The 19,000-nt window shown below is 42.3% G+C and overlaps 1 protein-coding gene across 4 annotated transcripts; it reads left to right on the plus strand.

Annotated features, from left to right (window-relative positions):
- Positions 1 to 51: 51 nt before the first annotated feature.
- Positions 52 to 18,549, plus strand: tjp3 (tight junction protein 3). Of its 4 annotated transcripts, none has more exons than XM_051376469.1 (30): positions 52 to 228; positions 6,821 to 6,877; positions 7,425 to 7,549; positions 7,701 to 7,803; positions 7,896 to 8,190; positions 8,281 to 8,384; positions 8,478 to 8,667; positions 8,784 to 8,859; positions 8,989 to 9,086; positions 9,221 to 9,320; positions 9,979 to 10,158; positions 10,259 to 10,362; positions 10,858 to 10,942; positions 11,655 to 11,731; positions 11,974 to 12,070; positions 13,041 to 13,129; positions 13,248 to 13,320; positions 13,469 to 13,542; positions 13,737 to 13,800; positions 13,913 to 14,069; positions 14,620 to 14,728; positions 14,820 to 15,039; positions 15,146 to 15,351; positions 15,440 to 15,535; positions 15,691 to 15,770; positions 15,899 to 16,109; positions 16,262 to 16,362; positions 16,605 to 17,165; positions 17,788 to 17,864; positions 17,965 to 18,549. In XM_051376469.1, the coding sequence occupies exons 2-30, from the start codon at positions 6,830 to 6,832 to the stop codon at positions 18,083 to 18,085; spliced, it is 3,921 nt and encodes a 1,306-aa protein (XP_051232429.1). In that variant the 5' UTR covers positions 52 to 228; positions 6,821 to 6,829; the 3' UTR covers positions 18,086 to 18,549. The 4 variants fall into 4 exon arrangements, with proteins under 4 accessions (XP_051232429.1, XP_051232427.1, XP_051232428.1 ...); XM_051376467.1 differs by lacking the exon at positions 52 to 228 and adding an exon at positions 2,546 to 3,010; XM_051376468.1 differs by lacking the exon at positions 52 to 228 and adding an exon at positions 3,996 to 4,268.
- Positions 18,550 to 19,000: the final 451 nt, after the last annotated feature.

Consider the following 19,000-nt stretch of genomic DNA (forward strand, 5'->3'; position numbering starts at 1 on the left):
TGGTGACGCCAGCATTCGCGTGATGACGTTGTGAAACTCACCTGTACGTCGAGCAGTGGACGCCACGCCTCCACACCTGTCCTCAGGAAGATTTAGTAGAAACTTTTGAAGCCTCCGGGACAGTCAGCGCGAACAAGCGAGACTTTAAAGCAGATTTTTATTTAAGGATTTTTAAAAGTCGGACGAATCGTCTGAGAGCGACTACAGACACAGAGCGGCAGGTTACAGGTACGTTAGCCTCCACAGCTGCTACACAGGTAAAGCATGGCTGTCAGTCCACATCCTCAGGCTGGAGACGGGAAGTAGAAGTTAAGGTTGAGGTTGTGTTTAACAACTGGAAGCTTTTTACAGAAGTAATTTAAAGCGAAAACGTAACATGTTTGTGTAAAGTAGACACTTTAGATGGAGCCGCTAGCACCAGAGCTAACTTTGAGCAGTCACAGGCCCATAGCTTATAATGGGACTGAAAGCCTGATAGCTTCATTAATTCTTCCTTCATTATGAGTTGGAGTTGGATTAATATGACCCAACTGTCAGCTGTGGTTGTTATCGTGGTGTGAGGGTTGTTAAATAGTATATTGTTTTAGTATAGACTGTAGTTTACATGATTGTGTGTGTGTGTGTGTGTGTGTGTGTTGGTGGGCCCCACTTTCCTCATCCTCACCCTACTGGTTCTGCCACACATGCAAGTTTCTACCTGCCTGTCAGAGAGTTTCACAACAGTTTCGACTCTGCATTCCCAAACAGCTGCGTCTTTCTTTCCTCTGACTCCAATCAGTGTATTTACTGATACACTGTTTGATTAAGGATGAGTCAATGTGTTCAGTTTAAGGGTTTGTTGTTCTGGAAAGGCCCAGTTTGTCTCTAGTTGAGTCTTTCTCGATAGTTGAGTTAATTCCTGCTGTTAGTGAAACGTTCATGATCAGTACTGAAGGTCTCTTGCTGAGGAGAGTGTGGAGGTGATGTGGATAAAGTACTTCATCACATTGATGCCATGTGTAACATCTAATACTGCTGTAAACCTTGGCCCACAGGAACCTGATGTTACACTGAGAGATACTGAAGGGACAGCACTATATATCTGAGCTCATATTCATTTATTTCTATTTGTATTTAACAGACATTTGCCTTGACTGAGGTCATGTGCTTGAGATTGTCCATTAGCCTCCAGGTAGCTTTATGTTACACATGCTGCACTTGTTATTGTATTTAAAAAGACTCGCTGCAAGTTTTTTAAACACTCTTTTGCATTCATTCTGAGTGAATCAATATGAATCTATTTCCACATAAACCAAGTGCAGACATCTGTATAGGAGTCCAGATAGCTATACAGCGGGTGTTTGCAGTACTTAAACACTGTTGACAGTACATGCCATGAGTAAGTCCGCTGTGAGTGGGAGCTACAAAGCCCTGGCCTGTGTAATTACTGCCACTCTGTGGGCTCTGCAAACCTCTGGAGTATTTGTCTTTCAAATCTCCATACTTACACAGGGAAGCTTTGCTATTTCTCATTAACCGCGAACCACTGTAAGGCCATTCAAGGCTTTAATGTGTGTCTCAGTCATTAATATTTATTAGAGGAGCTTGTTTGCTTGTTGCACCGTCGAAGAATTCCAGTTGTCACACTGACCGTGGGCCTGTGTTTCACAGTGAAGCTTCGAGTTAAGCTCTTAGCAAACCGGTGCTGGAACAACGCACTCTGGAGTTGGCAGTTTGCATGTTGGCAGGACAACAGGAGTGGCCCTGGCTGAAAATGAAAGAAACGCAGCCTCTGAGGTGGCTCTGCTGCAAGAACAGACTTAAGTCCTGACACATGAGTGATTATTTACCTACTAGCGGGGGCACACCTTTGCTAAGTGTTTGTTTTAGTAACTGTAGCGGTTGCTTGAGGTTCTCTGTTTTCCTCAGACCTATCAATAATTCAGCACTGGTGTCCTGGCTGACCAGAGGCCAGCTGTTCCACCTGGCTAAACCCAGGCCGAGGATCTTGAATCTGTCACATAGCGGCCACTTATTTTCAAACTGCCACATTTTTAAAATCCCCTCACTGATCTGTAATGGACGCTCTCTGGTTCAGGCTTTCATAAGCTGTTTTTTATTATTATTCTGTACACTCAGCTACAGAAATATCCTCCCTTTTCTATCTCCTCCTCCGAAATTAGTTGAGTGCAACTCTCTATGACTGTAGAGCTGACTGGGCAGGGCACTGATAATCAGAGTCAAACAGTGAGAGGTTGCAGCACACCCATGCTGTGGGTTGTGCATAAATGTTAACCAAGAAGGAGAGATACAATCAAAGCCCTGTGTTGCTACAGTGCCATTTCCTGATCCTGAAACAGCTCAGGGCCTGTGTAGGAACCCAGGAAACTTTACACAGGGCAGGCAGATCTATAGTGTAGCAAACACCCCGTCAATTATTAACAGCCCAGTGCTCTCATTCCCCCGACGTAACCATAGCACCCAGCAGACTGAAACTTAGCCAGCAGCCTGGGACCTGCTGCTGCTGCTGCTCCTGCTACTGCCTTGTGGGAACGACTACAAGTTAACCAACACACATACCACTGACAGTGGGAGCAAGTGGACCTATTTGACTTTATGAACCCACCAGAAAGGGAATAATTGAGGGTGCGGGTCTTTTCTCTGGAGTGATGGACACATGACCTCTCTGTAGGAAGCAAAGGAATGTAGCTTGTTTTTTTTCTAGATTTTAAGTTGAATATTTCAAAGTGTCCTGTGGCCTCTTTCTGTGGATTGTTTGTCTTCTGGGGGCTTGGAGACCTGCATCAGTGGGGCTGAGATACAGACTACATGGTCATTTACCGCCCTGCACCGACTCGTCTGGATTTTTTTGTGTGTCTTTATCAGTCAGACCGACTGAGGTAGTGAGCCGGTGTTTACAGAGGAAAAACAAAACACTGTTATCATCATGAATATGACGCAGCGAATGAAACTACTGAAGCACTTTGGCTCTGTGCCGCCGGAGCCGCCACCTCCACTGCTGGTGGTGCCTGTAAGTGGATGGATAGTACTGTACTGTAGCAACAACCTGTATACCTCTTAATGCCGGTCAGTGCTGTCTGTTTGTGCATCTCCATTTATCTGTATTGCACTAGATCAGTTTACTCTTTATAGTGACAGTAACAGCATAATGCACATTACATATTAATGTCAAAAGTATTTTAAACTTTAAACACAGCCCGACAGATCCTTCGACAGGTTCGTCATTACAGATCAAGCCCACTTTACTTTACTTAACTTTACTTTAATTAAGACACGTTTCTGTTTATGTGCTCCAGACACAAGTCCTAGAGTAGTCAATTAGGGAAAAAAACAGTAGTATTACGTAAAACTACCAAATCTTTGCTGGTTACAGCCTAAAAAATGCTGTGATTGTAATGTGTCATTTGTTTCATATCATTATTAAAATTAAACCTGAACAAAACAGAATTTTTGTTGAGTTCAGGAGATCTTATAATGATGCATCTTCTGGTGTTTATTTTTAAAATAATATTACATTTGAAAAAAACAACAAAAAAAAATTTGTGAAAATAAATATTTATATGGCATGTTAAATGTTTTGCATTAGAGTTGAGGTTTGGAATAAGCAGACTATCATTTTCACCCATTTTATGTGCATAAAAATATTTTTAATGACTTGAAAAGCAACTTTGAACCTTGTGGTCAATAACTTGTTTTTCTTTGTTTATACCAATGGAAGTCACATGTTAAACATCTGGAATTAGCTAATATTCATCACTTTAGACAGATGCAGGACTGCATACCTCTCTGTGATTACGATACCTGTCACAAGATACTTTGCTCCTCTCATATCTGTGTGTGTGTGTGTGTGTGTGTGTGTGTCAGGGGGGTTTGCTTAAGGTAGTACAGCTCCACCTTAAATCCCTGTTTATTGGAGGGCACTAGAGAGTGACTATGAGAGTGGGCAAAGGCTGGGTGGGGGAGGAGCGCTCCAGGTGAGGTTTCATCTCCATATTTTTTTCCTTCTCTCCACGCTGAGAGAGAAACACCACAGCTGGTCACGTTATGAATAATTTGAGCAGGAGGATTAGGTTTCCATCATCCTTACAGGGCTGATCTGAGGAGGAAGTACCTGGAGTTGGATAACTGGGATCTGTGATTGTTTTGCTCTTGGTGTTGCCATATGGAATATAAAGAGCTGGCTGTTCATTGAGCGCTAGAGGCCACAGGTGTTTTGTTCAGCTCAGAGATCCCAGTGGGAAATGGAAGTAAGGTTCAAAGACCAAGTGGTAAGTGGAGAGGAACACAATGCATTAATGGTCTTCCAGTATACCGCTGCGTGGAAACACCTAAAACGTAGCTGGTAAAAATGAACAAAGGACATCAGTTATTACTGATAATGTGCGAGGTGAAAACCTAAAGGTGCAGGAGTGTCAGGAAGGACTGCCGGTTGTGGGCTTGAACCACGTCAGTAGGCAGTTAATCTAATCTAAATCTTATTTCAGTCATCTTATTTTTACAGGAGCTTCTGCAGTGCAACTATATAGTTAGAGAGGACTTAGTTCACGACAGCCTGATTCATTTAAACAACACATTTGTGAACAAGATGAATTGTTTTTCAGTGCAGAAGGGAGCTGCTTTGTTCAAAGGCTGATTTTGTTTTTAGAAATCTCATCTCATTTTTAAGAAATTCCCTAGAATGAGAGATAGTATCACTACTATTATTAGCTTATTTTCTTTCTTTAACGTCAGCAGTGGTGACTTTAATTTTCTGCTCGACATCCACAGCTTTAAAGTCTAACTGATCGTATCACCAGTGTGCTGTGAATCAGCTAATCTTTTTGAATATAGGTCAAACAAAGTTGTCGTCTTCTGAAGTTGTTTTACAATCATGTTTGCTCTTTGCTCATTATTTGATTCAGTCATTAACTCGGCTGCTTCTGGTTTATTATCCTTGTTTAATTTGTGCTCTCTAGTTAGCTATAAATAACTGTACAGAAACACCTTCAGGTTTCAGTGTCAGTTAAGATAAAAAAAATGTTGCTTGACGTGCAGTGAGACAATCCTCAACCAGCTTTTATTAGAGAGATCAGGTCAGTCTCTTCCCGTCCCTTCAGGTTTATGATTAACTTGGACAAACAAATGGCCTACTGTTCACAGGTCACACACTGTGTACCTGTGCTTGTGGTTTCCTCTGCCTGCGAGTTTGAGATTTTTGCTGTGATCGTATGTGAGATTTCTACGCCTTAATGATTGCAGTTTTTTGTTAAATTAAGATGACTTATTTGGTCAGTATGTTTGCAGGATCAGTGAATTCATGTTGTATTTTTAGTTGATGTGTTTGGGTGTGACAGGATATTGGATACTTGGCTGGTGTTTGCATTCAGTAAATTCCTTAAAGTTGTAAATGTCGTCTATGTTGCACTGCCAGTGTTGCCTGTCAGGGCCTTCTTGTACTCGTGTGGCCTGCATGTTCTATCGTAGTGTTTGAACAAACTGCAGGTTTCACTACAACAGTGCATCTCTGTCTCTGACTAGAGTAGCTGGCTTTACCCGTTCTTACTGTAACTCAACAAGTGTCTTCCTCGCTCTATGAAACATAGTCCACGCACATTGTTCCTGTTTTTGTAGGGTTTTATAAATAACTAGTATGTGAAACATGATAAACACCAGAGACATGTTAGTGCAGCAAGTAAACGGTAATTAGTGGTTTGTGTAAAATCCTGTCATTCAAAAAGAACATTTTGGACAGAAATGTAGAAACTTGCTCGAGACTGATGAAGGAGTAAAGAGTGCTGTTTGTGTAACAGTGGGAGGGTTTACATTGCAGCCAGGACTTCTTTTCTCAAGTGGTTTTATAACAGCTTACACTGTAAATTGTGTGACTGAAAATTCTCAGATGGTGTTAAAGACTCACTCACATCAAGGAATGAATGACCCACTAAGGTTCAAAAGTCTGAGATTTAACAGCAACACATACAGTTTCTAATAACCAAGACATTTTCTTAGAAATAACCTGGTGGTTTCAGAAAATGTTGATCGAGAACTCGACTGGCTACAAAACCTCCAGGGCCGACTAATTTCACTGTGACTGTTTACAGAAAGTCAAACATAGGAATGTGCTGTGCTGCAGGCACAATCTGTCTATAACATGTTTTTTATTATGTTTTTTTTTAATTTTTTTTATTGCCTTTAATGGATAGTGACAGATGTAGAGTGACAGGAAACGGGGCAAAGAGAGAGAGAAAGGGGAGGATACAAAGGAGCTTATATATCACAGTAAATTGACACCTTGGTGTTTTTTCACTACTTTCTGACATTTTACAGGATAAACAATGAATCGATTTATCAAGAAAATAATAAAAATAACCGTCAGTTGCAGCCTTATTTGTCTCTATATAATGTTTGTGTGTGTACTCTTACTGCACAAGTCAAGTGTGTTATACGTTGTCAACACCTCAAAAACTTGACCACACACACACACACACACACACAGACACACACACACACACACACACAGACACACACACACACACACACAGACACACACACACACACAGACACACACACACACAGACACACACACACACACACACACACACAGACAGGAGGTTGCCCCTCCTCCATACCGGTCAGGCAGGATTGCGGCAGGTGAGAGCATACTGAGATCAGGTTGTCGTACACACACTCAGCCTGCTCCGCTCAGGCTCAACTATCCTCCCTGTAATGACCTGGATTATGTATTAGCATTCATCATTTATGATTTCATATTGTCACAGTTAAATATTACTTTGCTTAATATATTCTTCTTCTTCTGCTGTGTTTTATTTTTTCTTTCCAGAAACCAGGTATGGAGGAGCTAACAATATGGGAGCAACATACAATAACACTAAACAAAGTAAGTGGTTGTTTGTTTAAATAATCAAAACAAAATGAAATTATATGCATTCCAGACGTGAAGGTATCAGGAGTCACTGATGTCACCACAAGAAATTAAAGCCAATTTGAAGTGCAGAGCACTTTATCTCTGGTGGATCGATGCTGGTTGGCTCTGTGCTCAGTGACTGCACAAATACAGAAGTGAAAGTCGAGCCTCGATGTATGGCACAGAGGCAGTTTCAGTATTGTTTCCACAGTTATTGTAAAAGGGCTTGCGGGGGTTGAGCTGGACCGTGCTTCAGACCTCTCAGTTTCACAGCACAGACTCCAGCAGGAATTCATAGCGACACACCCTGCTGCACCCCACAGCACCAGCTGGCTGTTCACTGTCCCGCCACTGAACGCGGCTGGAATTTGCCCTCTATCTCTCTACTGGATCTCCCACACATGCTCATACTTTACCTGCATACTCCGATGCATTCTTTCTTTTCATTCATGTTGCTCTTTCATGTACTTGCCGTCTAAAAGCTTTTTTTTTTTTTTATCTCATTCTCTCATAATGATAGGATCCCAAACTGGGGTTTGGCTTTGCCATATCGGGAGGCAAGGACAAGCCTCACCCAGACAGCGGGGATACCAGTGTGATGGTGTCAGATGTGCTGCCAAATGGACCGGCCATGGGACGACTGTTGTAAGTTGACTACAGTTGCCCCGACGTGACTGTAGAAACCTTTTTAAGGCTTGACTGTACACATATAAAACCCTTAACTTACATTAACTTATTTGGAAGGTGTGTGAATCCACCAACAGACCCAGACTCACATGTGTGTTTGCTTCCACAGCACCAAAGACCAAATTGTCATGGTCAATGGCGTGTCTATGGAGAACATCCACTCTAACTACACCATTCAGATCCTCAAGTCGTGCGGCAAGACAGCAAATGTGGTGAGTACGGAGGAAGCAACCGAAACGCCTAAATGGCATGTATTACTGCTTGGTCTCTAATTCTCTGCCCCTCTCCATCTTTCTCTCTCCAGACAGTGAAACGCCCTCGCAAGATCCAGATTCCAGCAACCACCAGACCATCCCGGGCCGCCTCCCATTCCAACCTGCTGGACCCGGATCCCCCCAGACGAACACGACGCTACTCTGACGGTAGCGACAACAGGGACAGCAACCGCTACCGTTCCCGTGCCCGCAGCACTACGCCAGACCGCAACGGGCATGGAAACACACTACCGTTGATGTCGTCCGGGTACAAGAGGCTGCCATATCAGGACGTTGCAGACAAACCCATCAGAACTACACTGCTTAAAAAGAAAATCACAGATGGTAAGACTTCAGCGACAAGGTAAAAAAAACGTAAGTGTGTTTGCCCTGAAGTACTCGTGGTGAATTCTTGTTGTCTTCCTCTTCCTGCAGAGTATGGATTGAAGCTGGGCAGTCAGATATTCATCAAGCACATGACAGAAACAGGCCTGGCTTCAAAGGAGGGAACGCTGCAGGAGGGAGACCTCATTCTCAAGGTGAATATTAAGATTTGGATGATTGATCTAAAACTGTATTGTCAAGGCACAACAACCCCTGTTCACGTTAATTGATTTGTCTCCTTCGACCAGATCAATGGCATGACAACGGAGAATCTATCCCTGCTGGAAACCAAGCACCTGGTGGAGAAGAGCAGGGGCAAACTGACCATGACGGTCCTCAGGGACGAACGCAAGTTCCTGGTCAGCATCCCAGAGGTGGAGGACAGCGCCCCCAACAGCGAGGACGACCACCGCCGAGATAGCAGCTCTGAACTGGAAGGTGAGGGGTGGAGATACGAGGGGGAGGAATGGTATGAATGAGAGAAAATAGAGAAGAAATTATTGTAGAAAGCTTTCTGGTTTCGCTAAATGAAGTTGTTTTTGGTTTCCCATCAGACATTTCAGACATTGACGAAGACCTCCCCACACACAGAACGTCCCGTCAACCCACCAGAGAGAAACGGACACGCAGGTACACACAGCAGCTGCCCACCACCAAAACTAATAAACATAAAATGATGAACTTGATTGTAAAAATGGCCCCATTTCTTAATAATAAAGCCACTGACGAAATTCTGTATCTTTTTTTTTAAATACCCAGAACGAGAGCTGAACCTCCTCCAGCCAAGTCTCGGGATTCATCCCCACTGCGTTCCACCTTGACTCGGCCTCCTGTAAAAACCTACGCCTCTCGAAAAGGTCGGTGCTGCCAAGGATCACGCTCTTACCAGAGCTACACATAGGTTTAGCTGTGACTTAAGACTGTGTTTGTAAAAGTTTAATGTTTGTGTAGCTGCTGGAATTCGTGTTGAGATTGAAATGGGTTTTTTCAGCTCCATATGATTCGGAGTCCGACCGCAGTGCCTCTCCTCCTCCTCCTCCTCCTGTCAGGAGAACCAGTCCGGACACAAGGGACCACTCTAGCAAATACAAGTCAGTTCAAGCTCATTATTATTATTATTATTATTATTATTAACAAAATGTTAATTAAACTCTGTATATTTCCTATATATTTAGATTTTAGGAATGCAGATAAATGACAGATCATGAAACTAATTAAACTGATGTACAGTAAGGTCCCAAACAATTAAATTATTTACCAAAATTAGACCAATAGTTATAATTCCTACATTTCAAACCTGGAAATATAACCAGGGTTATTTTTTAGTGTTTAAACCAGAACAGGGTCTAAACATGCATAAGACAGAGGTCAGGTTCTCTTATTAGAAAGCATACATCTTTTCTTACTGCACACTGTGCTTGAATCTTGATACAATCTTTTCAGCTGTGGAAACATTGATTTATTTCAGTTTCAGTGACATTCAGCTGAATTATTTCAGATTGGAGGGAAGAAAATTGTTGCTTTCACTTCTGCCTGAAGTCATTATTGTTAAACCTAAATCAGGTTTCTCCAGCAGTAATATTAGCAATATTTACTGGGTATTTCTCAATTCCTTAAGATGGATAAACTGTTTACAGGACATTTCAGAATTAATATCTAACTTGTTCAAGTGCACGTCAATGCAACAAATGTCAAATAATGTGTTAAACATTTTTGTAAATAAGTCTTTTTGATTTGCTCTTTCTCCAGAACTCTGTCTGGTGTGTCCACCCTCCCCAACCCACGGTCCTCTCCTGTAGTTCCCAGCTGGAGCACCTCTCGCCCCACCTCCTCCGCCTCACGGCCCCGAAAGCCAGTGTCGGACTCAGACTCTGACCGCAGTGCTTCCCCTCCACCGCGCAGAGCGAGCCCCCGCCCAGACAGATACAAGTAAGGATGGGAAGCTCAATTCAACTCCAGCACCAAGAGAAATTACTTCTCTTTTCCCACCACACATTTCCTAACTGTCTCCACACTTCTCCTCCCACAGAGTTCTTCCTGATCTGCCCCATGCAGGGCTGAGAGCCTCCCCCATCAATGTTCGCCAGGAGCAACCAAGGAGGGTGAGCTCTCCTCTCAGGGTCCCGCCCCCAGGTCAGTACACACACAGACAAAAAAAACAATCCAACTTTCTTGTTATGGTACACATCCTGGACTTGGTCCGACTCCTCTTTGACAATATTTGTATAATCTGAGTGTTTGCTGATGAACGGGTGTCAACAGTCCGATGAAGCTAAAGCCGGAGCAAACATGAAAGTTGCTCTCTGAAGCATTTTCAAACTATGGAGAAAATTATCAGTAACGTCTGTTTGTGACAGTGTTTATCTAAAAATTACAAATCAGTCTGGAAGTTTATTCTGTGGAATGTGACGTGGTGACGCACATGTAACAGGCATTGTAGAGGCTTAATTATAAAACACTTTAAGGTGGCATTAAAGCCATCCCTCGGTGGTTTAAAACACTGTGGCAGAGGGTTAAAAACCTAGGATGTGATAAATAAAATTAGAAAACCAATCATATTGCTTTTATTTTATGCTGCAGCCCAGTAAAAACTAAATATTATCTTGTAACTGTTCTCCTTGTTCTCAGACTCTGATTCGGAGTCGGACGGCGGCATGGGGCCTCCTCAGAGGCAGAGCACCACGTACAGTCAGGACTCCCTCAGCAGATACAGGTACAGATGAAGGTCCGCCCAACCCCCAACCTCCAACTCCCCCTCACCCCCTCCCTGAAACCCAACAAGATGTCACGGACTGGGACATTGAGCAGACTGTCCACGCCTCTCCCATTATTAACATTAGCTAATCACATGTCTTTATTTACCTTCTAAAACTAAAATTACCCCTCACTGTCTTGTGATTTTTTTTTTATTGATTTGCTAATTTTGTGTCCTGAGTCTCATTTTGTAGCCTTTGATTTTTGCTTGATGTGTTTCTTGACTGTACCAAGTGTTTGTGGTGACATGTTGTTAACCAATGAAATAAAAGTGACTTTCACTGAATATGTCCCTCTCCTGTATGTGGCTAAGTGTTGATTTAACAGAGGACAATTAACCAATCAAACATATGCAGAATAGCAACTTATTGATCAATTCTTGCAAATCTGCACGTTTTATTCAGCATGTTAAAAACGGATAGTAAACATGAACTAACGAGATCAAGCAAGACATCTTATACTACTGAATGGTTAATTTTGATCAGTTACTAAGCAGTTAACCACCAAAGAGAGAGCTTCCCTCAGAGACACTAAGGTGAATATTCAACATTTCAGTCTCATCCTCTCATCAATAATCATCATACTAGCCACGGCCCCCCCCCTTTCCAAACGTAACTGAGATTTGTTATCTTCCTCCTCCCTCACTCCCACCTCCCTCTCTTCTGTTGCAGAGTCCTCCCGGAGGTTGCTGTGGAGCCACCGAAATGGAGCGTCTCCAGCGTCACTGCCAGCAATCCACCACAGAGAGGTGTGTGTGTGTGTGTGTGTGTGTGTGTGTTGTTTCAGCTGAAGAGTGTGTTTGTATTAACTCAATGAGCCATTACGCACTGTTGTGGAGTCAGCATCTATGTTTGAATTTGAAGAGTTGTATACCTTTTGTGATCTTTACTTAATAATGTGTTTTTACAGACATGTGCATCTACACTCTAGCTATTGGCCAATAGGATAAAATGATGATGTAATGTAAACTGTATTTATTGATCTCCACAGCTCGTTCAGACTCTGAATCGGAGGCCAGTTATGCCTCCGTCCCTCGCAGGCACTCCACAGACAGCAACAACTCTGACACCGCCAAAAACCGATACAGGTGAGAGACATTGAGTAAGCCCTTAGTTTGACTCTACAACATGTCACATGTGTGTTGGTGGTTACTAATATTCAACCACCAAATAGTCAAGTCCCAAGTCCCCAAAACATTGCTTCAAGAGTTTCATAACTCAATTTATTTTCATAAACATGTGTGTGGGACTAACCAGAAACCTTATTCTTAACATACCAAGTACTTCTGAGGGCCTAAATTTAACCTCAGCCAACACTGTTGACAGTAAACCAGCATTCTATTGATAGCAACCTGAGCAGGTGGATGATCAGAATATGGGCGCTTCACACATTAAATATTTGTTGATAGTCAACTGAGAATTCTTACTTACTCTGTCTTAAATATCTGTCATTGTACAGAGTAGGCACGAGACTATCAGAAGAGTTTATCACAAAGTGAGTTCAGGTTAGTCAGTTGCTCTTTATCAGGCACTAGTTATCCTGAAAAAACCTTAAAAAAGCTAAGAAAAGTCTTGATCCTTGTTGGGAAATTGTTGCACAGGAACGATAATATGAATTAGTCTGCTATGAGTACAGAGACCTTTGGATTACTCGAACTTTAAAAGAATGTAAAACATTTAGGCTCAGTATGCGGTGCACTCTGGCATAGTTGAAAATGAGACATGTGAGGGCACATTTCAGGTTACTGCCTCACTGTGGAGATGTGTGAAAAGATACCGACAGGATGTCTGACTGGTTCATCTGCTTGTCTCATTGTAAAACACTCTGTACACACTGATGACACATGGTGTGACTTCCTGCAAAGATTGCATCACAAAATGTTTCATATTCAACAACATTTTAGTTTTAATAAGATATTTGATTCAACAATCTCTCACATGCCAGTTAATGCACTAATGTGCTGATGCTTGTTTTGTTTATTTATCACAAGATGACAGACAGGTTCAAGATGACAGACAGGTTCATGGAGTTAATTACTTTTCTTTTTCTTTTCTCAGAGTCTTGCCTGAAGTTAAACCCACTCCAGTCGCTGTGAAGCAGGAGCCTCCTCGTCGTGTGCCATCACCCACCAGACCACCTCCCGATGGTCAGTTTATTCTCCTGTGTTGCACACTCTCCCTCTGTATTGTTATCTAAAGTTTTAGAGCAGGAAGGCCAAAAGTTAGTCCTGACCACAGTCTCTGTTGTCTGTTTACCTCATTCAGATTCCTCAGAGTCAGACCAGCTGTCACATCTCAGGAGGTCTGGGAGCTCTGAGCGGGGAGACACACACAGCCGGTACGGCTGACCATGCCCTACATGAAAAATCAAATCAGTATCATCCTAACATAACACTTTGTTTTGCTATTGTCAAGCTTTACCCTCTTTAGGAACTTTCGTTTGGCTTTTGTGCTGTTTTAAGATTGACGTTTTCTCCACCTCACAGTGTTCCTCGTGCTGCTAATGGAACTGGCACCCTCAGGTCTGGGATTTCAGTGAAGAGCAACCCACCAGTCTACTGTAAGGCTGAGTTTGATAATCGCTTCATTGTTTGAATAATGAATCCCGATTTTGATTACTGAACTTTTGCTGGTTGCAGCTTCTCTGATTGTGTTGTGTTTTTGTGGTATTTTTTCACATTTTATTGACTAAATTAGTAATTGATTATTCAAAGAAGATTACCTGATAACTCACCATTTCTGTATTTCTTCTAGCCAAACCTACAGAAGAGCCCATCTACTCCCTACCTCCAGATTCTTACCCATCACCTAATCCAGGGTGATTACTGTTCATTCGTAATTGTTAATTCATGTGAATATCAACAAATGTATCTAGTTCATTCATCTCAATAGAAATTAACTCACTGCTGATTCGTCTTCTTCTCACTCAGGTACAGCTCAGACGTTCACACAGTATCGTTTGTGAAGGAGGGCAGTGTGGGTCTGAGGCTTGTGGGGGGCAACGATGTTGGTATATTTGTTGGTGGAGTTCAGCCAAACAGCCCTGCATATGACGAGGGAATGAAAGAGGGAGACCAGATCATGCAGGTGAGATAGCGGTGCTTTACTTTTGGCTGTACACCAGGAATACTCAGCTTGCATTGCCAGGATGGCCCGGGGCCAGTTAATAAACAAACATTAATAGCATTTATAAGGTAGGATGAGTAAGCATTAAGTTCGTAATAAGGTGACTTCAAAGTCGTTATTTTAGAAAACGGTTGAAGGGCCATGGCAGCACCCTATCGTGGGCCAGATACATGGACCAGATACATGGACCAGATACATGGGCCTTAAGTTGAGTCTCACTGATAAACTATTTAAAGGAACACAGCTTACAGTAACTTCACAGTGATGAAGAGGTTATTGTTTCAATATCTAGACCTGATTTAAAGCTCAGCTGTTGTCCCTTTTTTGGCCTGTCAGCTGATTTTCAAGATCTGCCAAAAATATAACAGTCAGCACAGTTTATTTTGTTGTGTGCAGGGTTTCACATCAAATCTCTCTGGCAGCTGAGCTTCAGAGCCGTTAAAGTTAAATACATTTTACTTTAGGGTCTTCTAGCTTGTATCTGGCTTCACTCTTACTCCTTCTTACTCAGGTAAATAAAGTTGATTTTGGTCATTTCACACGAGAAGAGGCTGCCAACTTCCTCCTGAACATCAAAAAAGGAGAGCGGGTAGAAATCTGCACGCAGAACAAGATGGACAGTAAGTTTATCACTAAACCACTCATGTGGTAACTTTGGCTAAAGCTACTGTCAGTCAGTGACTACATTTCTTAACTTTTCCTTCTCCTCAGTTTATAAGAAGATCATCAAGTCCAACCTGGCAGACAACTTCTACATCCGCACCCACTTTGACCACGAGGCAGAAGGCCCCATTGGTCTGAGCTTCACCAGAGGAGAAGTGTTCAGGGTGGTGGACACGATGCACCGCGGGAAGTTGGGCAACTGGCTGGCTGTCCGCATGGGGAACGACCTGCATGAGAGGGATAAAGGCACCATCCCCAACCAGGCCAGGTCAGGAAGAGACCTAGATTTATATAGATAGAAAGGAGATTTAGATTTCTAGTTTAATAAAGAACTGTAATTCAGTTTTTACACCCGTCATTTTCCCCCCCTGCAGGGCTGAGACGTTGGCCAGCATAGAGCAGGTGCAGAGGGCGAGCGGAGACAGGCAGGTGTCAGGACCCAGAGCTGAGTTTTGGAAACTACGGGGACTCAGAGGGAACAAGAAGAACGAAAAGAACGTCCGTCGGACTCGTGACGACCTGTTGCAGCTCACCATTCAGGGGAAATTCCCTGCCTATGAGAGAGTCCTGCTCAGAGAAGGTTGGTTTTTATAATCCTGTGTCTTTATGCCCTAACGCTGTAACGAGTTGAGCAAGTTTGAATAATCCTGAATTGTTTGTTTCTCCAGCTAATTTTAAACGACCTATTGTCATTATGGGTCCTCTTAATGATATTGCCATGGAGAAGCTGGCCAGAGAGATGCCTGATGAGTATGAAGTTGCAGGTTAGTTTCTCATTTTTTTCTTTAGTTTCAATGTAAAACCGTTCTTCCCTACCTTTCTTAGTTATTCTCCTTATTTCTCTTCCTGATCTTATGTTCACATTAAACTTGTAAAATAAAAAAAAAATTAAAAAACATTGTTTTTGGCATCATGGCAGACATGGTTCCTCGCAGTGGAGCAGGAGACAGCGCCTCCACAGTTATTAAACTGGACACTGTGAGGAGAATAGCAGAGAAGGTGAGCCAGAAATAGAAACATTTGATATTCAGTCACTTTTAACAACATAAATGTATTTTTGTTTTGTTTGTGTTCTTGCTAACCCCCTCACACACACTCACACTATTTTTGCTTATCTCTTTTCCCAGGACAAACACCCTCTTCTGGACATCACTCCCACTGCAGTTGAAAGGCTGAACTACATCCAGTACCACCCAATGGTCCTGTTTTTGGACCCTCACAGCCGCAAGGACGTCAAGACATTAAGGCAGAAGTACAGCCCCGACTCCAACAAGAGCTCCAGACGCCTTTACACGCAGGCCCTGAAGCTGAGGAAACACTGCAGCCACCTTTTCTCAGGTAATGACACATGAGCGAACTCTGTCCCTGTCATATATTGCAATAGAAAGTACTATAGACTCTATAAAGGTTGGTAGCTTCTTTATTTGTCAATTTATTCCAGACAGATGAAAGATATACCTCTCTCTTCACACTGTGTGTTTCTCCTCCAGCACGTATTGACCTGCAGCCCAACTCCAGTGTTTGGTATCAGAGTCTAAAGGATAAGATCCGCCACCAACAGTCCAAACCGGTCTGGGTGTCTGAAGTGACGGTACGACACATAACTCCTTCTGACGCACACACACGAAGCAGACTTTCACATTTAATCCCTTTTTCCTTAGACCTTTAGTCTAAGGCCAAAGGGATTGAGGTTAAATTTGTTGTACGTTTCATTTCTTACAAAACTTTTTTTAGCTTAATACAAGAGAGTTGGCACTGTATTTGTCTTACAGTTTGTTCAACATATGTTGCTCTCCAGTGGTAAACTAATAGCAAAATTTTTTTCCTGCGCAGTTGGAAAGTGGTGCAGAACAGGACTTGGATGCTCTGGACCAAACCCAGTCAGACTACCTCAGTGCTGCCAGTGACCTGGAGGACACTGACGGAGAGGCCTTCACCGATGGAGAGGCCTACACCGACAATGAGGACCTGGAGGAGGCTTACCCAGGTCAGAACGCTGCCTCTAGGTTGGCTGGAGCTGCTTTAGCCCGATCATCTGAGCCCGCCTTAGGGCACCCCAGCACCACCGTAGACCCTGAGCTTCACGACGACACATACTCTCTCAGAGAAATTCCACCGTTGATGCACGTACCTGAGCCCAAGTCGCTCCGCCGGGAGAGTTACAGCCCAAATCACAGCGATGTTGAGGAGGAAGAGCCCTCTCATCGTAGTTTTACAGACTCAGATTTCAGCACCCTTGATGTAATTGCTCCCACTTCTCCGTCAGACGGACCCCCAGACTTTATAGCCCCCACCCCCAGTCGCTACTCTGTGAATGAGCCTTCATATGCTGAGGTGCAGCGTGAGAGCCAACAACATGCCAGCCTGTCCGCTATTGAGGAGAAATTACAACAGGTAAATAAAATGTTGCTGTTATTTAAAGGACGATACCTGTGTTTTTTATGCATGTATATATGTATTTTTTTTTTTTTTAAGCAAAAATTCCAAATATGACCTGGTTTTAGCTTCTAAAATGTCAGTAAACTAAATATATTTGGCTTTTGCACTGTTGGCTGGATAAAGTAATTTAAATATGGCAAATTGTACTTTGGAAAAACTGTGATTGAAATTTTTTACAACTTTTGGGTATTTTTACAGACAATTTAAAAAATGGATTTTCCAAAAAGTAATTGAATGCACCAGCATTACAACTCAAATATAAAGATTATCATAAATGTTTACTGTTTAGGCAAATTAAGTCTCTGTAAGTTGACTTTTCTAACCAGTGTGGCTGCCTGCGGAGTAATACATATAACAATAACTGCTTTGCACAATGGTTGTCAGCATTGTAAGGGAAATGTGACTTTAAATGGATGTAAAAATCCAGAAACACCAGTTTAGTCTAAATACCACCAAACATAATTTATGAAACGAAGATCTGTGCTTGTAGTAATGTGTGTTTATTTAGTTTAAACCCATTTTTCATGTCAGGAATCATAGAAACCAAAATAAGTTCTGTTCTTGTCTTCTCTTGTAGGCTCGCTCTGCAGAGCCAGAGCCACAGGCACAGGCACAGGCACCTCCTGAGGAGAGGAAGGGTCCTCAGTTCATCGTGTAAGTCTTCTTTTGCTGTCTTTGGGTTTTCTGAGTAAAGCCAGACTGAGGCTGGTGTGCTAATTTTAACCCCCCCTCTGTCCTGCTCTGACTTCGACAGGCTGGCACATCATCACCAAGCAGTCCAGTACAGACGGACACAGATCCGAGGCAGCGACAGCTCTGAGGATGACGAGGCCGAGGCGGAGGACATTGAATGGGGTCCTGCAACAGAACTCTAGAGTCTGTGTCAAGGATTAAATATTGAGTCTACTGATCTCTACGAGGACACAGAAACTATTTCACTCCACCGAGAAACTCTTTTTGTAAATGTATTTTCTGTAGAAGCAGTTTTTATCTGAAGATGTTGGTCGGCCATGTTCAGGTGTGGGATACTGGATATTCAAGATTTCTACAACCTTTTAACAGATCACTAAAAGTTTGAATGTCTTAAGAAAGGTTCTCACATGCATGCAAATCAAAGTGCCTGATTTCTTTTTCATATTTTTTTATTTAAATAACACCATGTCAAACAAATGCTTTGCCCTTTGTTACTGCTGCTGTATGTAACATACAAACAAGTTCTAGTTTTATTAGAAATTATACCAAATTAGTCTCTTTTCATAGAAATATGCAAGAACATTTATTAAATGTGTGGATGTTTCTATAACGTTTTCTACATTAAACGGTTTTCTTGAGTTCAAAAGTGGGTTTGTTCAATCATACAAAAAGGCAAAAACATATTAATGTCTTATTTTTTATTACATTTATCTCAGAATTTCCAGAAAGTAAAAACAACCCTGATCCCTGATAATCACTGGTTATTAGCTAACTGTTATTATACACCAGTAACATGCAATATAAACAGAAATATCAGGTGGTTTGGGGAATTTTTACTAATATCTTGTACAGGAGCCCTGTGTCAAAACTTTCTTAAATACACATTATTAATCAAATTCTTACAAACTCTCTCTTCACTTCTGTCAAGTTAAACATTTATTCTTTTATTTCATCTCATTGGGCTTCATTGCTGGGTCCCCCTCTGGTGGTCAGGGTAGAAAGATAAATGTGTAAACACCAGTTTGATCTGGAACATTTCAAAGCCAGTACATGTTTAAATAAAGTGACATTTATGTTGTAGTTTTCAGTCAGTCCAT

The sequence above is a fragment of the Dicentrarchus labrax genome, unplaced genomic scaffold (genome assembly GCF_905237075.1).
Source record: "Dicentrarchus labrax unplaced genomic scaffold, dlabrax2021, whole genome shotgun sequence".
Taxonomy (NCBI): Eukaryota; Metazoa; Chordata; class Actinopteri; family Moronidae; genus Dicentrarchus; species Dicentrarchus labrax.

Coding starts and splice junctions, on each gene's coding strand:
- tjp3 (XM_051376467.1), top strand. CDS start 2,927: ATGAATATGACGCAGCGAATGAAACTACTGAAGCACTTTGGCTCTGTG. Junction 10,943..11,654: donor GACTCCCTCAGCAGATACAG/GTACAGATGAAG, acceptor CTTCTGTTGCAG/AGTCCTCCCGGAGGTTGCTG. Junction 17,865..17,964: donor AAGGGTCCTCAGTTCATCGT/GTAAGTCTTCTT, acceptor TGACTTCGACAG/GCTGGCACATCATCACCAAG.